Source organism: Ctenopharyngodon idella, chromosome 2, assembly GCF_019924925.1.
Source record: "Ctenopharyngodon idella isolate HZGC_01 chromosome 2, HZGC01, whole genome shotgun sequence".
NCBI lineage: Eukaryota > Metazoa > Chordata > Actinopteri > Cypriniformes > Xenocyprididae > Ctenopharyngodon > Ctenopharyngodon idella.
In genome coordinates, this window is record NC_067221.1 from 10,618,145 (window position 1) to 10,645,687 (window position 27,543).

Consider the following 27,543-nt stretch of genomic DNA (forward strand, 5'->3'; position numbering starts at 1 on the left):
CAAAAGACAAGGAAATCAATCACTTTTCTTATTTTCTTTATTTTTATTTGACAGAATTCTTTTTTTCCCTGGACATAGCACACGTTCCCGAAGCCATGACCCTAAAACCGTGATAAAAACCGAACCGTTACACCCCTAATTATAGAAGATTTTTCATTTAATATTTCGTTACAAATTAATAAAATACCAAATAACCCAGTAAATTGCCATTTTAAGTTTCAAGCGCCGATAATGATCAAGAGCCCAGAATCAGTGCTGCCAATTTAGCGATTTTGTCGCTAGATTTAGCAACTTCCCTGCCCCTTTTGAGACTTTTCCAAAAGCCTAGCGACAAATCTAGCAACTTATTTGACAAACCTTATCTAGATTCCATGACTCGCCCACTGATCTACAGTATCTCACAGAAGTGAGTACACCCCTCACATTTTTGTAAATATTTATTATATCTTTTCATGTGACAACACTGAAGAAATGACACTTTGCTACAAGGTAAAGTAGTGAGTGTACAGCTTGTATAAGAGGGTAAATTTGCTGTCCCCTCAAAATAACTCAACACACAGCCATTAATGTCTAAACTGCTGGCCATCAAAGTGAGTACACCCCTAAGTGAACATGTCCAAATTGGGCCCAAAGTGTCAATATTTTGTGTGGCCACCATTATTTTCCAGCACTGCCTTAACCCTCCTGGGCATGGAGTTCACCAGAGCTTCACAGGTTGCCACTGGTGTGCTCTTCCACTCCTCCATGACAACATCACGGAGATGGTGGATGATAGAGACCTTGCGCTCCTCCACACTTGTCTTTGTACTCCTCACCTGGTTGCCGCCACACACGCTTGACACCATCTGAACCAAATATGTTTATCTTGGTCTCATTAGACCACAGGACATGGTTCCAGTAATCCATGTCCTTAGTCTGCTTGTCTGCAGCAAACAGCTCAGTTTCAGGGTCTTGGCAATCTTCTTATAGCCTATGCCATCTTTATGTAGAGCAACAATTCTTTTTTTCAGATCCTCAGAGACTTCTTTGCCATGAGGTGCCATGTTGGAACTTCCAGTGACCAGTATGAGAGAGTGAGAATGATAACACTAAATTTAACACACCTGCTCCCCATTCACACCTGAGACCTTGTAACACTAACGAGTCACATGACACCGGGGAGAGAAAATGGCTAACTGGGCCCAATTTGGACTTTCAGCTGAAAGCAATTGGCAACACTGCCCCGAATGTCGTTCTGCACCTTTAAATTTTAGACTGTTTTTCTTCATGCAAAGCCTTAAAAAGATTTTCATATGGAAACGCATGAACAACTTTCATGATACTTTTATGGTGTTTTTTTGTTCTTTTTGGAGTTTGACAGCTGTGGTCACTAAGGACTGTGTAAAGAGTCTTTAAAAAATTCCTTGGGTGAACTGTTCCTTTAACCTCTTTATTGTGTATAGAATGTTCTAGCAGGGGCACAGTCATCTGCGCTAGCGGCAAGAGCATGGGTCGGGGGGTTTGGAGCAAGAAAGGTTCATGCTAGTGGGTGGCCCACCGCAAGGCCTGGATCCTGACTCAGCAATCAGCGGCTGTCACAGTGGAAGGCTGTTCGTTACCGCAGCAACTAAGCTTAGCCTGACATAAGCCAGAATCGCCTAAGAGCACTCACAAGCTTCATCACTTTACGCAGTCCATAAAACCACCAAGCTCTTTAATAAATTTCCATGCCAGGCATGCTTGACACGTAACAGAACAAAGTGCAACCAACAACAGGAAAACAGTGCCACTCCACCCATTGTGTAAGCGACTAAGAAACAAAATATAAACACTAATTACACTGGGAGACATAAAAAACCAACTACAAAATGAAATGGATGTGTTTGCATTATTTTACAACACTCAGTGGAGCCATGTCCAATTAAACTACAGATGTACCATGAAGAAAAATACCTTGTGCCACAGTTCAAACTGATTACACTCCAAATGTCAGCCATCAGAGGAAGAATTCCTAGCCTTTTCACAATAATTTATAATTTGTGTATGCTTATCTGGGTTAAATTATACTTTTAAAAAGTCAAAAATTGTAACACAGTCAAGAATAATACCGTGCGTCAGTTCCCTTGACAGCCAAAGTAATCAAAGTCTCAGAAACAAAGGCGCTGTGCCTCTGTCTTGGCCAGTTCCGCAAAACAGATTGCCAGTAAGTAGTACTCCGAGTCGAGCAAAGGAAAATACACATCTTTCTTTCACTCTACCTTTTTTTTTTAGGCCAGGAAGCGCAAAGTTGATTTTGGCTGAGTTGAGAGCCAAAAGACTTTCATTAATATATCAGACACAGCGCTGCACTCGGGGTCTGTCTTTTATTGGTAATGCCAAAAGAAAAGAGTTGGTCTCCATCAGTGACATGTATTGTTTTTGAATGAACGCCAAACCCTGTGGAGCAAGAAAAGGCATAGAGTCCATCCATCATTTAGGTGTGACACCCTATCATGTTATATCGGGCAAGAACATCTCCGAAGACCTTCTGTAAGACTGGACGGATGCTAACTTGACCAATTCTCCTCGCACGTCTGCACAGTCCAACAGATGGTTTGTTTTAGAAGCTGAATTTATATCTATTTGTCTAGAGTGGAGAAGGAGAGCTTTGGTTGCATTCCTTGTTTACGCGAGGAGACCGCCACTCCTGATCTGTTCCCTGTCATACAAAAAATCGACTACTGAGAAGCATGAATTTAGTCAAGGCCTTCAACAACAAGTCAATTCAGCATAAACAAGCAAGATTTACTCTAAATCTTTCTTGTCACTATGTAAACCACATTGTTTTACGAAGAATTGTTCAGCTCAGATTTGTGTGGCTGCTTATCTCATCTCCCCTTAGCTTAGCTTCAGCAAAGGTGCTTTTAAAGAGGTGAATTCAACTGGCCTGACCCAGCGATGACCCAAGCTCTTTCCAGAATCCTCATGCTATGAACCTCCTGCTGAGAAGCGGCCATTTGTGAAAAAAAAATCTAGTTCTCTGTTGGAGAACTGTGTGCCATTCTCATAATCCGGGTTACAGCAGGCTTGAGATAAGGATAAAATCCTCCAGACCCCCCAGACAGCTCATCCTACAGACCCTTTTGGCTCAAGGACAGACAAATGATCTTTCTCCATCTACCTGCATCCTCCTGGTCTCTGCATGCATATTGAAAACACACAAGTATGTCACGTTTTAAGCCAGCATTACAGAATACCATGAAGACCCTGGGGGGTGCATTAAGCAAGTTCTCTGAAAACATTCTCTTCTAGCAATAAAAAACCTGAGCCAAATCAAAAACACTCACTCTGGCACAAACATATATTATATTAAATGCATCTTCACTACAAAGCATGTAAATAAGAATATAGACAGATACTGCAAAAAAAGAAAAAAGAAAAAAAAAAAGATAAAAAAAAGAGATAGATTTACTAGAGAACTAAATTTTGATCAATTTATGCTTTAAAACAAACACAACAACAACAAACAAACAAACATCATATCCTGAAAGATTCTTTATTTTATTGTTTTTCTATTTGGTTTTGTTTCTTTTGTCAGAAAAATACAGAAACAGGTAATTACTTGCTTATTTTTGTGAAATGTGAAGGTTCTTAATAAAAAAAATGTTAAAAACTAAAATATATTTTATGTATGTGTGTGTGTGTGTTTGGTAAACCCTACGTCATGGGGACAAAATGTTTGGACATTTTTTGATTCTCATGAGGAAAACAAATATAAATCCTATAGATCCCTAAATCAATTATAAATCCTATCAAAGGGATAGTTCACCCAAAAATTTAATTTCTGTCATCATTTACTCCCCCTCAAGTAGTTCCAAACCTTTATGAATTTCTTTGTTCTGCTGAACACAAAGGAAGATATTTGGAAGAATGTCAGTAACCAGAATGTCAGGATCTCACCCCCATTGACTACCATAGTATTTATTTTTCCTACTATGGCAGTAAATGGGGGCGAGATTTGTTTGGTTACTGACATTTTTTCAATCCCTACATTATGGAGACCAAATGTCCCCACAAAGATGGCAATACCAGTAATTTTTGACCTTGTGGGGACATTTTTTGGTCTCTATGAGGAAACAAAATTTATAAATCATACAGAATTATATTTTTTGTAAATCTAAAGTAGCAGAAAGTTTTCTGTGATGGGTACTGTAGGTTTAGGGGTAGGGTTAGTGTAGGGGGATAGAATATACAGTTTGTGCAGTATAAAACCATTACGTCTATGGAATGTCCCCATAGCTCATGTACTTTACTACCAGACTTTGATTGCAGTATTGCTAATTTCTCTTTAAAATGATCTAAAATGGTTTCTTTCTTTATTTCTTTACATCTACTTCCTTCCCCAACCAGCATTTTTTCCCAGTGGCATTGAAAACCACCCGAAAAACCATATTTCCATGTCAAAGGCTTATAAAACAGTAAAAAGGATCCCTTCTATTCCACTGAAGGATAAAGAGTAACTTTTGCCAAATATCTGGCAGCACTTTGATATTTTGAGTGAAGGGGAAAATATTCAACCTAATAGTGAAAATGTGTTAAAATCAAAATGTATGACATATCCAAACAGACAGCGCTGATTGTCTGGTTTTGCCACAGAGAGAAGTGGCTAGAATAGTTTCCATGCTTTCCCACTTTCTGTCTACACTGCACTGACTTAGCGAAAAAGGGTATCCATTAAAGGGATAGTTCACCCAAAAATGAAAATTTCTCATTATTTACTCAATTTTCTCACTTAAGAGTGAGTAAGTAGGGTCTTTCGCAATGGAGGAACCTTTGCATAGTTCCTAAAACTAATGGCGGAAGTACCCGCTTTTTGGTATGTTCACACCACAGAAACTGGGAACGATTTTAGTTCTAGGAACTCATTTTGGGGGAAAACTAAATTAGCTCCTACTTCAGAGTAGGGTCTAACCCAGCACAATAGGAACTACCAGTGAGTTAAGTGTACGCTGATTGGCCGAACGCACGCGAAACACCAGCACCCGGCATTTTTTAAAAAGCCGTGTACACACACAGTTTATAGCCAAAATATTTACTCCACAAACTAACTCTACGGACATGGAAAACAGTGATAGATGGACCTCTCAACCTTTATGCTAAGGACAAAATCCAATGCGACTTTGAGGGGACCAAGCGAAACATGATTAGGCCTATGTATTTCTGCTCAGCTAGTGACGTTGGGCATCAACCTCACGGCAAACGCTAATACTTTTTCATATACTGTTCACTTTCTTTGTATAACAATTCTATCTAATAACGTATTATACAGGACTGTTTAAATAGATCGAAAATAATGAAGACGGAGAATGGGAGCACTGTGTACTGAGGCTCTGGCATTCTCAGCACCGTCAAATTAAAAGTCATAACAACAAGCGCAGCTTACATCACTTCAAAGATCCTACCGAATGCAACCAGGATAATGGCCCTGAGGATAGTTCTTGAGGAACCGCTCTGGTGGCAAGTTCCTAAAACTACCCAGTGCGAAAGTGATGATTTGAGGCTCATAATCTGACTTGATTTTCATAAAATCAAATTTATAAAGGAATCCTTACCCCTAAGTATAGTCTATAAACTTCTTAAATCACCCGTATTCAGTCAAATTAACTTAACACTCCTCTAAAGTACTTAAAACTGATGAGGTGCACAATAAATTCACCTGGTACCACTCTTCTGCTGTGACAAATGAACTGTGGGCTCGAGGCCAACCATTTTTAAGAGCTACACTCTAAATGTTCATGCCCTTTTTCAACTCATTCCTCTACCTCAGTGGTCAAACAGCACATTATTACTCTGGATGAAATGAAATCTATAAGTCAAACTGGGAAATAACTCATGCTGCTTTAATAACAGCTAGTTGGATGGTGCTAGCTCAGACAGAAACCTGAAACCTCTTTCTGGACCACCAAAGACTACATTTACAAATGCCTAAATGCAAAAGTAATAAACTATCGAATTACACAGTTAATGTGATTTGTTGTTGGAGGCATCTCTTGTAGGACACAGTGGCTAAATTAAACAAAGCACTTCTTAAAATGAAGAAGGTATGAGATTTAGATTAGATGTTAAATGAACATACATCTTCAACATGCATTCCTACAGCATAGACGATGCCTTGACATTTTTATAATATTGCCTGTCACTATGGTATGTGAGTGCAGTTTTTAACACTCGGGATACACAGATATTCAGATAAACTTTAAAAAATACCAACTTCAACTTTAAAAGCAGTGACACACAAGCCGACGTCAAAGAACTAGCGACAACAAAAGCCAACTGTGTTGTCGGCTCACGTCGGCTGTGTCTCGGTCAAAAAGCTGCGTTCGAACACACCGCAAAGACTACAGCCAACTGCCAACTAGCATGTGGGTTCTGCGCCTGTGTGTAAGTAAATATAAATGCCGAGTTCTGTCATGAAACTCTAGATGGCAGCATTAACTATTTGGCACAAGTAGCCAAGTAGTTATGTCGCATCTGCAGCCAATGACTTCAGAGTTCATCTAAAACCCTCCACCTTCCCCAGCTCCACCTGTATAGATCTGATATGGATAATTGATATATGCTATTTGTGCAGCAGCAGTATGTCTTACATACTCACAGCAGCATATCGGCGTATGTATTGGCAGTAGCAAGTTCTTGCAGATCTATTCCTCCAAGACCAAATACATTAACATTGTCATATCCATTACCATGCTAAAATCTTCTGAGAGTCTATATTCATCATTCAAAATGATAAAGAAACCGAAACAAGGACTGCAGATATATAAACCATAAACAAAGCAGCGTTTGCTTACCATTTTGAATATCAATCATACTGATCACTTTCTTGATTCCAGGCAGCTCATGTTGAAAATATTTGCATATTGGAATGCTCAGGTAAGATGACAGAAAATTAGAATAGACTTCTGTCTGTGCCATCTTGACTTTTTTGCTCACTTTCACCACTTTTGCTTCTATTCTCGTTCACTGACTCATTTGTTAAACTGAACATACAATCTTAGGATCTCTCTCTCTCACCAATGACCCCAACGGGAGCCTGACTAGACTGTGTGGAACGCCCCTTAAAAAACTAGCCCAACAGATGATCGTTCAATGGCCGACCGTCGGCTTGTGTCAACAGTGTGTCACGGCCCTAAGTGAAAGCATCTAAATAATTTGACATTTAGAACTTCCCAATCAAATCCTCAAGAAAATTAGCCCTTAAATCTGTTTCATGGGACTGCAGAAAAAAAAAAAAAGCCATTCAAACATATTCCAAGTTTAGAATGATAAAATACAAAACAGTCCAATGAAAAAGCAAAGAAAGGACTGAGGCATCCAGATCTATTCACTAAAACATCCATCTGATGGGCTAATGATAATAGCACATGTTTAGATGGGAAAACAACTGCAGAAGACACCAGGGCATGACCTTGTGTAACTTATAATCAGCTTTCCTGATTGTAAGTTAGAGTCCAATTTACCTTTCAAACACTAAAAACATGTCAAAACTGATATATGGAGAAGAATGAAGAAAACAATGAAGAGCATTCTCTATTGATCGTGAACTGACTGCAGATTCATCAGGCACTGCAATACACTTACCAAACCTTTTGTAGCCAAAAGACTGCACTTCCTCTTCATCATTGAAGTCGTCTGCAAAAGTAACAAATGACAATGATATTAGTATTGTAAGTGCTAAATGCCTAATAATCACATGTCCTAATAGTATAATATTTGACACTCAAATATAATATTACAATTATAGTTAGACTGTATATACATATTAAATATAATAATAAAATTTCTTAGTTTAGGTTAACGCTATATACACACTACCATTCAAAAGTTTGGGGTCTTTGAAAGAAGATTTTTTTGCTCACCAAGGCTGCATTTATTTGATAAAAAATAAAATAAAAATAGTAATATTGTGAATTATTATTACAATTCAAAAGAACTGATTTCTATTTTAATATAGACAAATCATTCTAATAAGCTGATTTGATGCTCAAGACTTTACATTTTTTTAAATTGTTATCATGGTTGAAAACAGTTGTGCTTTATAATATGTTTGTGGAAACAGCAATGCATTTCTTCCAGGATTCTTTGATGAATAGAAAGTAAAAATGAACAGCATTTATCTAAAATATAATTCTTTGCTTAACATTGATGTCTTTACAGTCACTTTTGATCAATTCAATTCAATTCAGCATCCTTGCTGAATAAAATTATTAATGAAATCTTTCTTATCCCAAACCTTTGAATGGTAGTGTAAATTATTTTTGTAAAATATCATATATTAAACTATATTATACATTATAAACCAAACGCAATAAGCTCTGACATTTCATAACACCAAATATATGACAGTATTGATATGTGCTAATAAACAAGGTCAACATATTATGCATTAGCTTTGGGAGTGATAAAAAGCATGTGGTCTGTATCTGATTCTTGAAATAACACTGGCCAGGATGGTCCATTCATGAGTTAACTAAACTATACCATCTTCTACTTCCTCTTCCTGTCCTGGAGCGTGGTCTGCCTTAGAGCTCTCTCTCATGTGGCTACCATGCTCATGGGAATGGAGAAGGGTGACTCCAGGTGGTTTTATGTGTCATTGTCCAAAGCCAGAGAAAATAAAGAAAGAACACATGTTTCTGTAGTTGGAGCCCACTCCCCCTCACTCTGTACTAAACCAGAGGACGAACCGCAGATGGGAGGGGGAACAGTCCGTTAAGAAACCCCACAGAGTGTGACCTCAGGTCCAACAATCCAACTGGACAGATATACACAACCCATAGAAACCTCAGAGTGGAAAACTAGAGAACAAACAGGCTTGGGACAAAGAATTGAGGACTGATGCTGACAGCTATTTCAGTCTTTTCACTGAAAATAACAACACAACTCTGGGAAATCCACAGGAACAAAGCTCCCACACACCCAAAAACCAACATTTGTTCAAAGCCACAGCCTGAAACATGACATTGCTAGAGAAATATTGCTTGAAATAAAACCTTTAAGGTTAAAAATGTTCTGCACGGAGGAGTATCAAGGAAGACCGTGGATGACCCTTCTCAGAGGAATAGCATTTCACTGTGTGTGGTCTAAACATCCTTATTAGGTTGTTTCCGTGTGCCTTTTTCTTTGTTTACTAATCATTAATATGTTAATGCATTAAATTGATTCATGGTAAATAAACGTTTAGCTAACCAAAAGATGAACCAAAAACAGCTACAGTATCTCATTTGTTTGCAGTCTGGCCAAAATCCAGGCAAACCACAGGAAAACTGTTTGTCACTCTTTGACAAACACGGTGACAAACAAAGACAACATCCTGCTTTTAGATACAAATTCAGAAGTGATTTGTTTGGAAATTGCACTGCAACTTCCAGTTGAAGCAAGATTCAGTCAATGTTCAATGTCATGTATCCTCCAAGCATATGCCTATTGTTTTTAGTTCAGTGTGAATTCAAACAAAAGTTATGCTGAGATTTGAAATTTACACTAGATTCAGCATTCTGATTGAAAGTGAGAAGAATAGTTAAATGTTGCGTAATTCATAAGGCACAAAATGGGATGTGAAAGCTTGGTGTTTGTCAGAACATCTGGACATTTTACTGTAAGTGGCTCTCTGAGTCACATGTTTAAATTCTGCTGTGCAATCAAGATGGGAAACATCTTGGCTCTTAGAAGAACTTGCAAGTTTCAACAACCTCTGAAAATAAAATACAGAGGACCTTTTCATTTTTAATTATATAATTAATTCTGACTCTTTATTTTCCACAGCTCAGCTTACCTTAGAATTAAGAGCACATGACACTTTTAAAGTTGCACTCAATAGTTTTTTGTTGTTGTTATTCATCCAGGTTTTAGTGTCGTTAGAATTTATACTTAGACAAGCCTGGATGAAACATTTTTGTTGCTGCTGCTCATTAACAATGTTTTTTTATTTAAATAATTCATATTTTTGAACGTTTTAACTCATTTTGAGCACTGACTAATATGAAGTAAACATTAGAATCAACTATCACAGCCGATCACGTGATCTCAACGTGGCCGCATCCATGAGGGTGGACCCACTTTATGTGGAATTAAAACGCTGTTTTTAGAAGACTGATATATCTAGAGTCTTAATCTTATGTCTGTGTACATTATTTAAATATAAATATAATATTAACTTAAACATTTTAGATATTTTTCAAAAGTGCTGTTAATTTATTTGCGCGTAAAACTACAAAACAAAATACTCAGTGCACCTTGAATTAAAAAATAATAAATCCAAACTCAACATTGAAAACTTAACATTAACACTTTAAAGTCTCTGAAGCTTAACAGAAAATTTTCAGAAATGAGAATTCAGCCCTTAGAAAAACGTATTCACACCCCGCCAGATGTTTTATTTGTAACGTGGCCACACGTTTTCTTTTCTTTCTTTTTTTTTTTTTTTAAGATAAAGGAAACAATGTCACTGAACATCCCACACAATAGCCGGTCAGCAACACAAGGTTGTCTATGTAGATCCTTCAATTCAGCTGTCTAATGGTAGTTCAGCCAAACAATCCGCCAACCTTAGACACCACGAGCAGTTAATCGCAACCAGATGTTTCATGCACCGGAGTAACACACATTCCTCTCACAAGAGTAAGAAAGAAAAGCAGAAAACTGAAGAGCGAAACGCGTGGATAGACTCAAGAGACTTGCCTTAAAAAGACACAGCACTAAAAATGTGTAAGCAGAGGATCATTTGAAATGCATCTTACCCTTCATTGTGATAAAACTAAGGTACACCGTTCTGTCACGAGCCAAACGTTCACATCAATCTCATGACAATAGGGCTGACTCAAGAATAGCGCTCACAGATGCGAATATTCCACCTGAAACATGCGTAGTATGTTTTTCACCCCCTCAATCCCAGTTTTTTTGCGCTAAAATTGTCCAAAGTAAGACAAAAAGGGGAAAAACTCGTGAAAACCGATGTTCAATAAGTCGTAGCAAACTTTTTCCCTCTCTCCATGAGAACGTGTTCACGATGGAAATTCACTTGATGTGATTGAGGAGGATGCCTCCTCTTCTGCCTGTTGGCTGCAACTCGAGAAGAGAGAATTTGGGAGTCCGTAGGGTGTCTGTTAGTCCACTTGTTTTCTACATGAACTTAATCTCTTAAAGGAAAACCAGGTAAAAAGCAGCAGCAGCCTCCGCTACACTGAAGCTCTGAATATGTTGCATCGCATCTGGAGTTAAACTTCCTCCTGGCACATGGGAGGGTCTTACACGTAGCACGAGTTAGTGCTGTGAAATCTTAACCTGTTGTAAGAAACAGTGTAGAAAACATTACTACTTAAACTACTATGTAGGCCTTTTTGTGTTTACAGTTTTATTTTAACCTGCTATTCACCACTGTTGTGGCTTAAAATGGGTTAAAACTCTTCTATGAAGTTTAAGCTTTATGAGTAGGCCCACCTTTGAGTGTAATTTTTTTCTTCTCTGTTAACACTTTTAAGCTTCTTTATACAACTGAGGATTGGGGCTTGTTGTCACACAATGAAGTTATATAACAGTAACTATAAGGTTTGAGCCAAAATTCAGTTACAAAAATATTTTTTTTTTCTAGCAGTGGTTTTGTGTGTTATAATTTTCTGATTTTAAATTTAGCCTGAAGAGCTTATAAGAGGCTAAGGCAGATACCATTGTGACAACTTACCCCAGTGTGACAGTGTTATTCATTACAAAAGACCAAGATGTGTTAAACAAATATATTGCATTAAAACACATGACCAATGCCAAATTCTATGTGTTGTATGACAATAACATTAACAAAATAATATGTGACCACAAAACCAGTCATAAGTCGCACGGGTATGTTTGTAGCAATAGCCAACAATACATTGTATGGCTCAAAATGATCGATTTTTCTTTTATGCCAAAAATCATTAGGATATTAAGTGAAAATCATGTTCCATGAAGATATTTTGTACATTTCCTACCATAAATATATCAAAAATGTATTTTTGTGAGTGGATAAGCATTGCTAAGGACTTTATTTGGACAACTTTAAAGGCAATTTTCTCAATATTTTGATTTTTTTGCACCCTCAGATTCCAAATAGTTGTATCTTGGCCAAATATTGTCCTATCCTAACAAACCATACTTCAATGGAAAGCTTATTTATTCAGCTTTCAGATGATGTATAAATCTCAATTTCAAAAAATTGACCTTTATGCCTGGTTTTGTGGTCCAGGGTTACATATACTGTAGATCTATATAAATGCTACATATAGAAAGTGTTACCGAAAATCTTTTTTAATCAGTTATGGTGTGTGCTTTTTTCCTCCAAATAAACATCTTAGGTATGCCAGCGTTTTGGCTCTGAATCCCAGGACTGCTAAGTGTAAAGTCCTTTGCGTGTGTTGACTGTTGCTCAAAATTGCTTGCACAATTCTTCCGCTCCCTTCGGGTTTAATAAGCACACAGCTCATTTTGTTCTTTCTTTGCATTTCTCTCTAAATCCCTTTGCCACAGGGATTCATGATTAATTATTTGACATCCCGCTGGATTGTTCAGAATCGTGTGATCTGTTGCACCACACAAGTCAAGCACCGCACCGGCCTGAAATGTTTTTCCAACTTAACGAGGCTAAGCGCTAACGTAAAAAAAAACAACTCTACCGTATTAAAGCTGCACTGCTGGGCTCTAAACCGATTTTATTTGCCCTCTTAAGTATCAGGAAGCTTTCGTGCCAGAGCAGGTGCCTTATCCATTTTTATTTACCTTCGAAATGAACCTCTACTCATAAAACTTTACCATAGCAAACACAATTTCCATCAAAATACCATAGTTGCTACATGAAACAAAATGATTCTGACAGCTTCTTACAGCATTTGAAGGACATCCAATATTATTATGGTTTTACATAAAAAAAAATAGGTTATAGGGTTACCATGGTACATTTTCATTTTCAAGGTATCTGTATCATTTTATACTAAACCAATGTTTTCTTTTCATGTTCTGCCGTTATATGTGTTCTGAGGTTCCAGTAATACACCCTCAGCCTGCCAGCCACCAGGTCTTTGGCAGTAGATGAGCGCGACAGGTCCAGATAGGGTTATGAGAAACAGGTGTGTTTAGACTTAGCAAAGATGGACATACCAGTGGCCCATATTGCTGTTTCTCATTAGAGGTTAGAAAATACTATTTTCAGGGTCACAAGCCCTGAAGAGAGGGTCCTTTTACAAGGACATGGTGTGCTAATGAGAAACGTGAGGGGAATGTGGGCATACGCCACATCTTTGTTGCCAATTTTTGCTTTGAGGAGGTTGACAAGGCTGTTCTTAAACCTTGTAATATAGATGCAACTTTGCGATACCTTGTCAAATTTATCACATTTAGCTTTGTTACATAACAAAATAAGAATAAAATAAAATGTATGCTAACACAGTTAGCATAGCTAGCACAGTTATTTTTAGAAATGTATATTTTTATTCAAGGACACACAAATTGATCAAACATGATAGTAAAGACATTTGTAAAGTTACAAAAGATTCCTATTTCAAATAAATGCTGTTCTTTTGAACTTTCTTTTCATCAAAGAATCCTGAACAAAACCATGTCATGGTTTCCACAAACATATTAAGCAGAAAAACAGTTTTCAACATTGATAATATTATGTATGGCAGAACAAAAGCTAGTTTTGGTGGCTGGATTACATGTTGGACAGCCACAACCTTTAAATGCTTTAATTGGATTGTCTCTGGTTCTACTTATAAATAGAAGTGAACAAAGATAAACAACACACCTTCACTCTTCACAGGAAACAGCATCAACCACATTGCATAGTCAGACATCAGTAGGAATTTTCTGGTGAGTTCTTCTCCTATGATCTTTATAATGTTAGATAGCTCTGTTTATGTATCTCCTGTAATGGTATGAAATACGAGCATGGTTTATTTATATTAATAATATTATACTTTCAGACTTTGTTATGGTTCTGAGATGTTTAATTGGCCAGTATTGTATGATTCCTTATGATCACACTGTGTTTTACTGTGGATGGAAATCAAATATGCTAAACATAATGTTGATAATCTAATAACAAAAGGATTAATAACGAATATAAGCAATTAGGCATGCAAATTTACTCTACAGATAATGTTAGGATTTCATAACAGAGCTATTTTTTTAAAGTTAACTGTGGCCTTGTTCAGTTAAGAATTAAGAAGTGATTCTTTGGATTTAAAAGCACATCCTCATTTTGAGTGATGCAGACACTATTGTGTAACACCCTGCTGAAACACAAATATCAATGATAGAAAACGATGTACTTTGTTTAAGCATTTAGACATATGATGTGACAGCTTTACAACATTAGCTTTTGACTTTAACTTGCCAAATGTGGCGGCTCTGTTGTGTTCATTTAAGACAACAGATGGTCATGAAATAAAGCTGGTGAACTTGTGAACCTCTGATGGTATTTCAACATGTTTCTTGAATATTTAACTTTGTTTTCTTGTTTTACCTCTATGGATTGTTTTATAGTGTGAGAATCAGTATAGAGAATTGATTTGCCTTAGATAACACCATCTGTTCGCTGATCTTGAAAAAAAGCCCAAATGTAAAAGTTTAAGGGTAGAGTTTATAGTCACAAGACTTGTTTGGCTCTAGTCATAGCCACATTCTGTAATATTTTAAACTGCGTAATGTGTTACATATTCTGCCTCCTTAATCCCAGAAAGAAGCTTCTAGAGATCAGTTGGCTCTCTTGAAGTGGATGTATGCAAACATAAACACAGATTAGATACAAAGATACTAACACAAACTGACCACATGGACTTAAGAATGACAGAGATTGACAAGTTACAGAGATGTATTTGCTGAAGGTCATAAAACAGTGAATTTCTACTGAACAGTTTCCTCATGAGATGTAGCGCCACACAGTGGTGCTTATGCGCATTTTCTTTTAGACATTATGCGCATCTTGAAGTTTCCATCCATCGATATACCAAAATTCGCTTAAATGAAGACGTATTCGGGGGAAAAGTGAGGAAATATGTATTACTTATTATATTACCTTTCAAAAATTACCTGCAACTATTTTATGAAAGTCTCCGAATCACCTACCCACCTCTATGTAGGCCTGTTGATTTCCACTTGGAAATAATAATGTTTTGTCCAAAACATAAAATGTAAAAAAACAAGAACTGCATTATTTAGCAAATTAAATAACTATTTGTTTCTTAAACAGGTATTATTTTTCCTTTGAGCCTATCAGAGTTGCTCAAGATGAGGGCGTTGATCTTTTCTCTGGTTTTACTGGCGACTCTGGGGGCCTTTCATTGTTCCCCTGATACCGCCCTTCCTCCGATATCAGCCAACACTCTCAAACGTGAGTGAATCCTATATAGCTAAAGAGATAAATGTCATTACTAGGTGCTCAAATGAATACACTAAAGCCAGGGAACAATCTATATGTCCTGAAACACAATGGTTTTTCAGGCCTGTCTCTGGAAGGGGAGAAGCTGGTAGATCAGGAGGTCAGCAAGGCACTGTACGGAATCAAACAAATGAAGGAGGTGATGGCCAGGAATGAAGAGAAACATACAAACCTCATGATGTCTCTCAGGCACAGCGGGGAGAAGAAAAAAGTCAGTGAACATTCAAGTGCCATTTTTAAATTAAAATAATTAGTTTTTCTACTAATGGTAAACATTAAAGATTTCCAAACATAGCAAAATTAAATACCATTTTGGTATAAATATTTGTTCAAAACCAGTCATTGCCTTCTTACACCATCAGGGGGCAGCAGAGATTGCACAGGATATAGAAAAGAAGTTGAATGAAGCCGAGCAGCAGTGCAGAGAGTCTCTGAAGACCTCCTGGGAGGAATGTCGACCTTGTCTCGAGGACACCTGTAAGAACTTCTATACGAACACCTGCCGCCGCGGATTCGCCACTTTCACCAATAAGGTACAGCATTCTCATCCACATTCAACATTCAAATGCTGAGTAGGTCTATAACCCTCTGAGAGAAATGGCCAGGTTAACTACTGAGTAGAAATTTGCGGTAACACTTTATTTTACAGTGTCTTTGTTACACGTTAGATGTTCTTGCTATAGTAGTAACAGTAATAACAGTAATAACAATTACATGTAACTAACCCTAAACCAAACCCTAATCCTAAACCTATAGTAAGAACATGCAGTTAATTATTATTACTCAGTACTTACAGGTATAGTTCACCCAAAAATGAAAATTCTGTCATTATTACCCACCATTATGTAGTTCCAAACCCGTAAGAGTTTCGTTCATCTTCGGAACACAAATGAAGATCTTTTTGATGAAATCTGAGACCTTTCTGTCCCTCCATTGACAGCCTATGCAACTGAAACTTTGACGCTTCAAAAAGTTCTTAAAGAGATCGTAAAACTAATCCATATGAATCGAGCGGTTTAGTTAAAATTTTCTGAAGAGACACAATTGCTTTATATGATGAACAGATTGAATTTAGGCTTTTATTCACATATAAACATTCATCAACTCACACATCAGTTGTGGTAAACAGAAGCTTAAGTGTGTTTGCTTGACGTGTGCGAGAACCAATGAGGTTCATTCTCGTGTGTTACGTAGCATGTTTGAGCTTCCGCAAGAACCAATGAGGTTCATTCTCGTGTTACACAGCACGTTTGAGCTTCCTCAAGAGGTTTGTTCTCATTTGTTCTTTGGTTTAGGGTTAGTTTGTTCAGTCATGCTCGGTTGAGCTTCTGTTTGTTCGCTGATCAATGTTTATATGTGAATAAAAGCCAAATTCAATCTGTTCATCATATAAAGCAATCAAGTCTCTTCAGAAAATTTGGACTAAATCACTTAATCATATGGATTAGTTTTACGATCTCTATGAACTTTTTGAAGCATCAAAGTTTCAGTTGCATAGGCTGTCTAAGGAAGGACAGTAAGTTCTCAGATTTCATCAAAAAGATTTTCATTTCTGTTTTGAAGATAAACTAAAGTCTTACGGGTTTGAAACGACATGAGGGTAAGTGATTAATGACAGAATTTTCATTTTTTGGTGAACTAACCCTTTAAATGTATAATTGCACTGCAACAAGGACACCTTAAAATAAAGTCTAACCAAATACACATATTTATCTGTGCTTGATGCTCACTACATCCTACCTGTGATATAGATGCTAAACCAAATTACTGGTGTCTATTCATACAGTTTTACATCAAAAAGTGATAGTACAAATCACTGAAAAATGGCTTTTTGAAATTTATATTTCAAATGCTTGTTATTAAAATAGAACATTTTAAAATGCATTTAACAAAAAATAATATAAAAAATAATATATTTTAAATGAATCAAAATAGCAAAATTTGCTTACATACATTTTTTTTTTTTTTGGTGAGATTCAATGGAATCAACTTCAGTTTGACAATTTTTTTTTTTTTCACAGCTACAGAACTTCTTCCAAAGACTGAGCACTCGCTTTGGCCCTCGTGATACTCAGGACGAGGTAGCATTGAACCAGAGTGCAGAGAATCCTGACCTGGAGGTGGTGAGAATCGAGGACTCCTTCAGCAACCTGCTCACCAAAGTGGGAACCCTGGTCAATCGCAGTGTGGTGCTGGTCTCCCACTTCCACCATGAGCTGGACCAGGCCCTACGCAGAGCCTTCAGCCCTGAGCTTCAGGAAGACAAAGAGAGTGAGCTGGCTCTCAAGCCTGCCAACAAAGCTCTGGATTCTGCCTTTCTGGAGGGTGTGGGCCTGGACGATGTGCTGGAGTCTTTCTTTGACTTTGGCAGAAGTGTGCTGGAGGAGTTTGGGGCCGTAATCACACAAGCCTTCAGTGACATTCATGATGCTGGGATGAAGACGGAGAAGGAGGAAGGTGCTTGATCCTGATACATGTGTTAAAGAGATAGATCAGCCAACAGTGAAAATTCTGTCATTTACGCACACACAAACACAAGTTGTTTCAAAACCTATATTACTTTGTTCTGTGGAACACAAAAGGGGAATAAATAAATAATATTCTGGCTATTATTTACAATGAAAATGAATGAGAACAGGGAACATTATTTTTTTTAAATTAGATTTTTTTAATCAAAATAATTTACCCTCTCACTTGCAGCGACATCTCTGCTGATTTTTTTTTACAAGCACAAGGGTGGAAAATCTGTCACTAACATGAGATGGCAGCAATTGCATACCACAACAATCTAATAAATTCCCGATGGACTAAATCAAATCCTGCCATAGATTTTTATTTTCTTGTTCTAGAAGCCGTTTTACTCAGATATACGTCAAAATAGAGAAGAAAAGACTATCGCAACTTCCATTTAATTTTTTTCAGCTGATGAACGATAAAAACAGCCAATCAGAATCCATCCTATTCAAGCATTTAAAGCAGCAGACATCATAAAGGCAGTGCACACTTATAATAAACAGAGCATTAATGTCTGTTGGTGTGAACGCTAATATAGTTGTTATATTGTTGTTGGTTTGAACAGGTCTTAACTCTCTCTACATGTGTCTGTATTTACCCCAGAGAGGAAACTCTTCCCTCAGTTTCTGCAGAACAAGAGACTGTGCAGAGATCTGCGCAGAAAGTCCTCGGAGTGCTGGCAGCTGCAGAGCAAGTGTGAGGCCTGCCAGGGAACCTTGTTTACTGGTAAGAGCACATGCTCACATCGATCAGTTGGGTAGTTCAAATGGATAGTTCTCCATATATAAATCCATTCAACCTGTGCGCACTATGTTCCAGCTCTTTAAAAGCGTGAGGAATAGACCACAGTCTTGTTTATTAAGACATTATTCACTGATAATCTTATTACTAGATGAGTCAGCAAGTTGATTTTGAGAACTATGGCAAACCGTTTTATCTTTTAATAGTCCCAGCGTTACTCATCGTAATTGCATTTTTTTTACTAGTAACAATTAGAGAGCTCTTCAATTCAGTTCTTTCTAGTAACATTTCCAAGTAGAGAGCTGTCTAATTCAATTCTTACTAGTAACAATTCCAATTAGAGAGCTCTACAAATTATTTTTTACTAGTTATGTCTCTATTGACTTCCATTCATTTTTTAATTACAGAGCTCTACAATTGAATTTTTACTAGTAATAATTCTAATTAGAGCGCCTGTTAATTCAATGTTTACTGTTAAGAATTTCAATTAGAGCGCTCTTTAATTCAATGTTTACTGTTAAGAATTTCAATTAGAGCGCTCTTTAATTCAGTTTTTACTGTTAAGAATTTCAATTAGAGCGCTCGTTAATTCAATGTTTACTGTTAAGAATTTCAATTAGAGCGCTCTTTAATTCAATGTTTACTGTTAAGAATTTCAATTAGAGCGCTCTTTAATTCAGTTTTTACTGTTAAGAATTTCAATTAGAGCGCTCGTTAATTCAATGTTTACTGTTAAGAATTTCAATTAGAGCGCTCGTTAATTCAATGTTTACTGTTAAGAATTTCAATTAGAGCGCTCGTTAATTCAATGTTTACTGTTAAGAATTTCAATTAGAGCGCTCGTTAATTCAATGTTTACTGTTAAGAATTTCAATTCAATCGCTCTTTAATTCAATGTTTAAAGAATTTCAATTAGAGCGCTCGTTAATTCAATGTTTACTGTTAAGAATTTCAATTAGAGCGCTCGTTAATTCAATGTTTACTGTTAAGAATTTCAATTAGAGCGCTCGTTAATTCAATGTTTACTGTTAAGAATTTCAATTAGAGCGCTCGTTAATTAAATTTTTACTGTTAAGAATTTCAATTAGAGCGCTCGTTAATTAAATTTTTACTGTTAAGAATTTCAATTAGAGCGCTCGTTAATTCAGTGTTTACTGTTAAGAATTTCAATTATAGCGCTCTTTAATTCAATGTTTACTGTTAAGAATTTCAATTAGAGAGCTCGTTAATTCAGTGTTTACTGTTAAGAATTTCAATTAGAGCGCTCGTTAATTAAATTTTTACTGTTAAGAATTTCAATTCAATCGCTCTTTAATTCAATGTTTAAAGAATTTCAATTAGAGCGCTCGTTAATTCAATGTTTACTGTTAAGAATTTCAATTAGAGCGCTCGTTAATTCAATGTTTACTGTTAAGAATTTCAATTAGAGCGCTCGTTAATTAAATTTTTACTGTTAAGAATTTCAATTAGAGCGCTCGTTAATTAAATTTTTACTGTTAAGAATTTCAATTAGAGCGCTCGTTAATTCAATGTTTACTGTTAAGAATTTCAATTAGAGCGCTCGTTAATTAAATTTTTACTGTTAAGAATTTCAATTAGAGCGCTCGTTAATTCAGTGTTTACTGTTAAGAATTTCAATTCAATCGCTCTTTAATTCAATGTTTAAAGAATTTCAATTAGAGCGCTCGTTAATTCAATGTTTACTGTTAAGAATTTCAATTAGAGCGCTCGTTAATTCAATGTTTACTGTTAAGAATTTCAATTAGAGCGCTCGTTAATTAAATTTTTACTGTTAAGAATTTCAATTAGAGCGCTCGTTAATTAAATTTTTACTGTTAAGAATTTCAATTAGAGCGCTCGTTAATTCAATGTTTACTGTTAAGAATTTCAATTAGAGCGCTCGTTAATTAAATTTTTACTGTTAAGAATTTCAATTAGAGCGCTCGTTAATTCAATGTTTACTGTTAAGAATTTCAATTAGAGCGCTCGTTAATTCAATGTTTACTGTTAAGAATTTCAATTAGAGCGCTCGTTAATTCAATGTTTACTGTTAAGAATTTCAATTAGAGCGCTCGTTAATTCAATGTTTACTGTTAAGAATTTCAATTAGAGCGCTCTCTAATTCAAGTCTTACTAGTAAAAATGCAACTAAAGAGCTCTCTAATTGACTTTTTTACTAGTAAAAAACACATTAAAGATATGTTTAATTCCAGAGATCTGTAACTGAATTAGAGTAACTGGTTTTACTAGTAATCTGAATTAGAGATTACTAGTAAAAATTGAATTAGAAAGCTCTCTAATTGAATTGTTACTAGTAAAAATGGAATTACCACGAGTAACGCTGGGAACATTTCAAGCTAAAACGGCTTGCCATAGAGAAACACCCTAACCCTACTATAACTATAGAATTCGGCGTAAGACCAGAGAACCAGTTCATGAATTAATCATTCAGGCTGGTTAGTGAAACTGAACCAGCAGATTGATTAAAAAGATTCAACTCAAAAGAAAAAGTTGTTCTCCTCACCATTGTAATTGCACAGAAAACTGACTCGTACAATTTCCAAAATTTCTCCTTTCTTATTGTCACCATGTTTACATCAGATGCAACTGTCACATTGCAACAGCTTGAGGTAGTCTATACTGGACGTGACAAAGCGACCATTGTGAATCAATTTGTTTTTGTGTCAAATAATCCAATGTGGTGTGGACTCTGCTTTTCTTTTAAATTTAGAATGATTTTTAAAACTATCATTATCATCATAGTTACTGTCTTTGGTGTGAACGGACTTTAAATGATGACAGAATTTTCATCTTTGGATGAACTGTCCCATTAACCCTTACCATTCATACTGATCATGTCAAATGCTGAATGCCAGAATGCCCAAATGTAAGAGAGCTGCACATCGAGTTGGATGAGGCCTCGCAGCTGTTGGAGGCGTCCAAGCAGCAGTATGAGGAGATGCTGGGCATCGTGCAACGCCATACTGATGACACCATCAGCTGGCTCAGCAACATGGCCTCCGACTTTGGTTGGGTGACCGAGCTTGCCAATAACAACACCACTCCTGAGAGCATCTTCAGCATTGCCACGGTGAGACACTGACAAAAAAGTACATGTAGCACAGTAGCACCATGGTATTCATTGAAATACCATGGTACATGAATATGGTAATTATTCAATAGGCAAGAAAGAGTGAAATAAACACAGTGGTGGTAGATTTACCCAAGAAAACCAGATACTAAATCTGCTGACCTCAAACAACAAGGTGGTGGCACAGATTAAGGAGGGCAACAACACTCCAGCAGCAGACACTACAGTGGAAGTGAATATTCTAAACTCCCCCACTCTCACCCTGACCGTTCCTGCGGGTCTCAGGCTGCAGGATCCCGCCTTCATCCAGTATGTGGCACAGGAGGCTCTGGGCATGTACAAGCAGATGGCCAGGTGAGACACTTTCCAATTAAACGGTGTCAGAATACTTCACACTCATCAACACACATTTCACAGGGACAGTTAATATCCCATAAAGAAAATACCCTACAGTTCAGTCACATATATCAGTTCTCAACCAGGGGGCTCACAAGGGAATCACAGGATGACTTAAAAGTATTTAAATAAATTATTAACCCCATAAAGCCTACTGTATCACATAGTTCATAGTGATACTATTTGATACTATAGTTCATAGTTTTTTTTTAGCAAGTAAAAAATAGAACAGATTTTTGAGGGATGTTTATTTGTTCTCTCAATCTTCTTTGTATTGTATTGCATTATATGTTTGCCTCCCAAAATTAAAACTACAAAGCTTTGATCATAAAACTAAGCATTTAAATATAATCTATAAGACATATTATTGATAAACAGAGTGACAACTAATGTTTGTGCATTTTATGCAAGTAGTCTGTTATAAAACTAATTGATTTACATTACAAGCTATTAGAATTGTATCTTACTTTTTGCCATATAAATAACATTTGCACCAAATTAGATATTTTTTTGCTCTGTTTGGGCTTCTGAATAAAATAAAGGTGTGTGTGAGCCTTAAATGCTTACTATATCATACTATATGAGCCATAAAAGCCAGATGAATCAAGTTTGATATAAAACTTTTTTTTTGATACAAAAAGATTTATTTATTTTTTTACACTGCCTGGCCAAAAAAAAAAAAAAAAAAACTCGCTGTTTGGATTTTAATAAATAATTAAGAGTCTATGGATGGATCATTATTACAGTGATTATTATTTTTCTAGCATGTTATATGTTTGGCATCGGTTCTTTTAACCCTAAAGCCCGGAACACACCAAGCTGACGGTCGGCCGTCGGGCAGTTTTTGTTTGTCAGCCGACTAAGTTTTGTCAGTGTGTTCTGCACCGTCGGCTGAAGTTGGTCCTCGACGGCTTTTTTTTGGCCCATATGATGTTGAATTGGCGTCAGAGCCCGTTGGTCTGATAATTCTGATTGGCTGTTTAGCTACTGCCACCTGCTGGTATGGAAAGGCATTTCTTCTTACACAGGCGCAGAATGGACGTGCTACTTGGCCGTCGGGTGTCCAGCATCGGTTTGGTGAGTCAGGGCAACTTTGGACCCAGACGCTGCCGACGTGAACCAACCCCGCAGTCTGCTTTCATCGCCACTAGTTCGTCAGCGTCGGCTTTGGTCAAGATCTTGTATTGACAATGCAAGAGGTGAGCACTCTGTAAAGTCTGCTCCAGCACATCCCGAAGGCTTTCAATGAAATTAAGGTCTGGACTCAGAGGTGCCAATTCATGTGTGAAAATGATTCTTCATGCTCTTCTTCTTTCACAATTTTAACCCTGGTGAATCTTGACATCTCTTGTCATCCTGGAATATGGCCATGATGTGTCTTCCTACATGGTTGTTTAAGAAATGAAAAGCTACACACTCCATCTTTAGGGGTTAAAAGAACCGTTGTCAAACATATAACATGCTAGAAACATAATAATCACTGTAATAATGATCCATTCATAGATTCTTAAGTATTTGCCTATTAAAATCCAAACAGCAACTTTTTTTTTTTTTGGCCGGGCAGTGTATTTTGTCTAAATGTTCAATTTCAAAAACTTATATATTTTTTTAAAAGGAACCCCTTTAATAAGTATTGAAAGGTTCAGGGGATCTTCAAGTCAAAAAGTACGACATAATGATTTTGGTGCAAGAACAAGGTTGTTTGTCTGTAGACTATGTAGTGAGTCTATAGGCCCATTCAACCGAGGACGATAACGATATAGTTCTAAAAATCGTTCTAAATATAAAAGAATAGCACAAGTATAATGATATAACACCAAAAGTATGACATTGACAGCCCATTTAAAGCGACAGACTGCGCATGTGCTTAGAATAAACAGAATGACATTGTCTGCTGGTGTGGACGCTAATATAGTTAGCATTCTTGGTGTGAATGGGCCTTAATGCTCAGTAATGACTAGGCTCTAACAATGTTTTTTTTGTTGTTGTTTTTTTAGGCATGATGATGTGTAATCAAACTAGAAGTTTTCATCACAGCACTAACCCGGGTACACTGCTAAAAGAGTACATAGCTATATCTTGTGTGTTTACTTGTATTTTATGCATTGTGCTTAGTTTAAAAAAAAATAAGTTATTGCAAGTATTGTCATTTATTTATGGTGTTATGTGACAGGTTCCAATTAGCAATTGAATCTTGTCGTGTTAATTGAACTAAACATCAGTATGTCCGAAATGTACTTATGTACCGTAACATATATACATATATATATCACTGTTTTTAAACAGTCATAACTGAATAATCACTATTTAAAAGAAGCATTTACTTTTAGTGCATAACCATTTGTCTAGTTACTTGCATCAATAGGCCTATGTGTGTTCACTTTGAAGCACTATGTAAATCTATGAAGCACTATAAACGATTAATTAAATTATTGGGAATGTTTCTATGCAGTTCTGCCTCGGCCTTGGAGTAAAAATATTATTATGTACTACAAAAGTCATATAAATTACCTTTTTTTTTTACTCATGTAAAAAAGGGCTTCCATATGTTTCTGTTTCAGTCCTAGTCCAAATGTTATCTATCTTAAAATGTTCAACTGAAACAATTTCACAAATGTTGGAACAAAAATGCAAATCATGATTTGCAAATAACCCACATACACTTAAAATCATTACTTAAAACTTTATTTTTTACTGTACAAATTCTTCAGATTAGTAATCGTATCCATTGTTCCACAACAATTTCATTAAAACTCTGCAGCCTAGACCATCACCTTATATCAGAGTACTTTCTCTTTTTTTGACACAAAGAACAAAAATCAATAAAAGAGTTTTGCTCAAACTTGCCTGTAGCCCTTGTAAAACAGGAGGTGATGATGGGAAAGATGTCTAGGTAATGTCCTGGGTAAAGACGGAGGACACAAAGAAGTCTCTAGGACAAAGGGCTCATGTACAGGAAGGACAAAAGCAAGGCCTCTCTCTCTCTCTCTCTCTCTTTATATATATGAAAAGCTACATGACAAAAGGGAGAAGATATCAACAAATTAGCCCTCCAAAAGATATCGGTTTGATTAATCTCAAGTGCATTCAATTCCTTGTCATGGATGAAATGAACCCGTTACAGAAAGTAGATAACCAAACTCGAAACTCGAACATTAAGACTGAATCTGTAATAGTGGTGCAAAAGCCGATGTCTATTTTGCCCTTTCCGTTAGACTTGTACCATTTTTCTTTTTACTGATTCCATCAAACTTTGGTTGGTAAATGGTCTTCTTAATCTGTAGTACCTGAATATTTCACAGTGATCGATGCCTAAACAGGAAATGCAACGACTCCACCAGCAGCAAACATGGTACATCATGGTGAACGAGTTAAAAAAGGCTTTCTGCAATTCTGATTCCTGTTCAAGAAACTTGCAAAAGAGTAAAAAACAAACGAATCTGTGTGAAATAATTTGAGCAAATTCACATTCGTATGTCAGGATGAAGAAACCATGGCTCTCTTGAAATATACTGAAATATTTGTGTATGAAAATCAATAAATCTCTGTGGTTCATTTATTGGAGTGTACATGAGAGAACAATGAATTTGTACCAAGAGGTTGGCAACACTACAAATGTGTTGGCACGAAAAACACAAACCTGGCAGTGTCGGTGCTGATGTGCGTAAAAAAGAAACTCAGGCATTGCTGTTGTGATATTAAGACTTGTCAGGTCTCAACAGCAGCGTGAGCAATGACGTTTGGACTGGTCAGGTCTGGTGTTTTGTTAATAAAATGTCTCTCTGCTAAATTACTGTTGAATAATTCAAGACAAAAATAAGATTTATAATAATGACTTTTTGCTTTAAAATTAGCAGCTGGCTGAAATGGCGATTGGTTGTCGGAAATGTTTTGTGAAGGCTTTTCAATATGAATATTTTCTCAGGATATTAATTCAAGCTCTCATAAAGATTGAAACTGAAATTAAGAGACCTATTTAAAACATGATTTGCTATAAAAGTGTTTTAGAGGAAAAAATCTGCCCCTGTTATCGATCGCTCTCAAACTTAAGCTCTTATACATTCAGAACGGCTAATGCCCTCATGTCTCTCTCTCTCGCTCTTTCTAACTTCCGCAGTCCCATCCCAGCAATGGCACTAACAGTCTCTGGTAGCGCCAACCGATTCAACCACAGTTATTGGTCACTTTTAATAAACTACTCAAACTACTACTAAAAAAAAAAAAAAAAAATGAACAAAATAAAAGGGAAAAATAAAAATGAACAACATTAAAATAAGAAAGACTGTTTTTACAATAGGATTTAGTGTTCAGGTGAAAAGAATACAGGCAAAAGGGAGAGAAAAAACAATAAAGAAAAAGCTGATTTTGTGCAACTGTGAACCAGCCATCAGCATTAAGCTCATCGCTTATTTTCCCACAACTCCCTCTGTCTGCGATGCAGGGTATGAGCCCAGCAGAGTTCTGGGAGCGTGACGTGGTCCTGCTTCAAACCCGCTCATACACACGTCGCCCTCATCAACTCCACCACACACACATCCTCGGGCAGAGAACAGCCTGACGACAAAAGTCATGCTGTGAAAGCTGCGTTTTATGTAGTTTTTACATTTGATTCTTGAGGGGGAAAAGAAAGAAACAAAAACAACCAAAAACCTCTGTAAGGACAAGTGTGCAGGGGAGCTGTTGGGAGGAAGTGCCACAATGGGTTTGAGAACCGTCCTGGTGGCTTATTAGCACGTGGTGGTGAGTCTCTGGGTCCCGTAGAGGGTCTCTACAGGTTGTCTCCGGGCTGGTACTGTGGCTCAGTGGCGGTGAAGTAGTCCTCCAGGAAGGACTGGATGTACTCGAAAGTGGGCCGCTCATCTGGCTCTTTCTTCCAGCAGAGCCGCATCATTTCGTGTAGCGACTCTGGGCAGCCCTGAGGACACGGCATCCTGTAGCCTCGCTCCACCTGCTCCAACACCTCTCGGTTCACCATGCCTGAAAAACAGTTGATACAGAGTCAGTTTGTCCAACCGCCCACTGTTCAGCAGCCAGACTGTCTCAGACAGGATGTGAGGGGTGTGTAATTACAGCGGACACTTCGCTTAGTACCCACAGAGGACAGGAGCGTTGAGGACAGAGGGGACAGACAGTCTGGTGCTGTGTGAGAGGAAAGGATGTGTGAAGCAGTGGGCCGGCCGTGTCCGAGAGCTCTCTCACAGGAAGGAGACTTTTCCTGGGACGCATATGTAGATTCTTTATGTATGCGAGGAACACTGAGTGACCTTTCAGAGCTCGGCCCATTTTCATTTACACTCGCACAACAATAAGGCTTGCGCACGCTAAATTTGTGGTCAGTTAATTTTTGAAAGAAATTAATACTTTTATTCAGCAAGGA

The 27,543-nt window shown here is 37.1% G+C and overlaps 3 protein-coding genes across 4 annotated transcripts in view; 1 reads left to right on the forward strand and 2 right to left on the reverse strand.

Annotated features, from left to right (window-relative positions):
• Positions 1-11,236, reverse strand: part of colec12 (collectin sub-family member 12) — a 36,059-nt gene extending 24,823 nt beyond the window's left edge. For both annotated transcript variants that reach the window (XM_051917256.1, XM_051917244.1), the window contains exons 1-2: positions 10,758-11,236; positions 7,600-7,650 (exon numbers count right to left, since the gene is read on the reverse strand). In XM_051917256.1, coding sequence (XP_051773216.1) covers positions 7,600-7,650; positions 10,758-10,764 — 58 coding nt within the window. In that variant the 5' untranslated portion in view covers positions 10,765-11,236. The remainder of the gene's footprint in view (positions 1-7,599; positions 7,651-10,757) is intronic.
• Positions 11,237-13,498: 2,262 nt separating this feature from the next.
• On the forward strand, positions 13,499-25,567 carry clul1 (clusterin-like 1 (retinal)). Its single transcript, XM_051918262.1, has 9 exons — positions 13,499-13,854; positions 15,236-15,376; positions 15,487-15,635; positions 15,787-15,957; positions 17,446-17,881; positions 18,542-18,664; positions 21,556-21,770; positions 21,946-22,124; positions 24,164-25,567. The coding sequence occupies exons 2-9, from the start codon at positions 15,274-15,276 to the stop codon at positions 24,177-24,179; spliced, it is 1,392 nt and encodes a 463-aa protein (XP_051774222.1). The 5' UTR covers positions 13,499-13,854; positions 15,236-15,273; the 3' UTR covers positions 24,180-25,567.
• Positions 24,836-27,543, reverse strand: part of yes1 (YES proto-oncogene 1, Src family tyrosine kinase) — a 32,750-nt gene continuing 30,042 nt past the window's right edge. Inside the window, exon 12 of the mRNA XM_051918248.1 lies at positions 24,836-27,143. Coding sequence (XP_051774208.1) covers positions 26,935-27,143 — 209 coding nt within the window. The 3' untranslated portion in view covers positions 24,836-26,934. The remainder of the gene's footprint in view (positions 27,144-27,543) is intronic.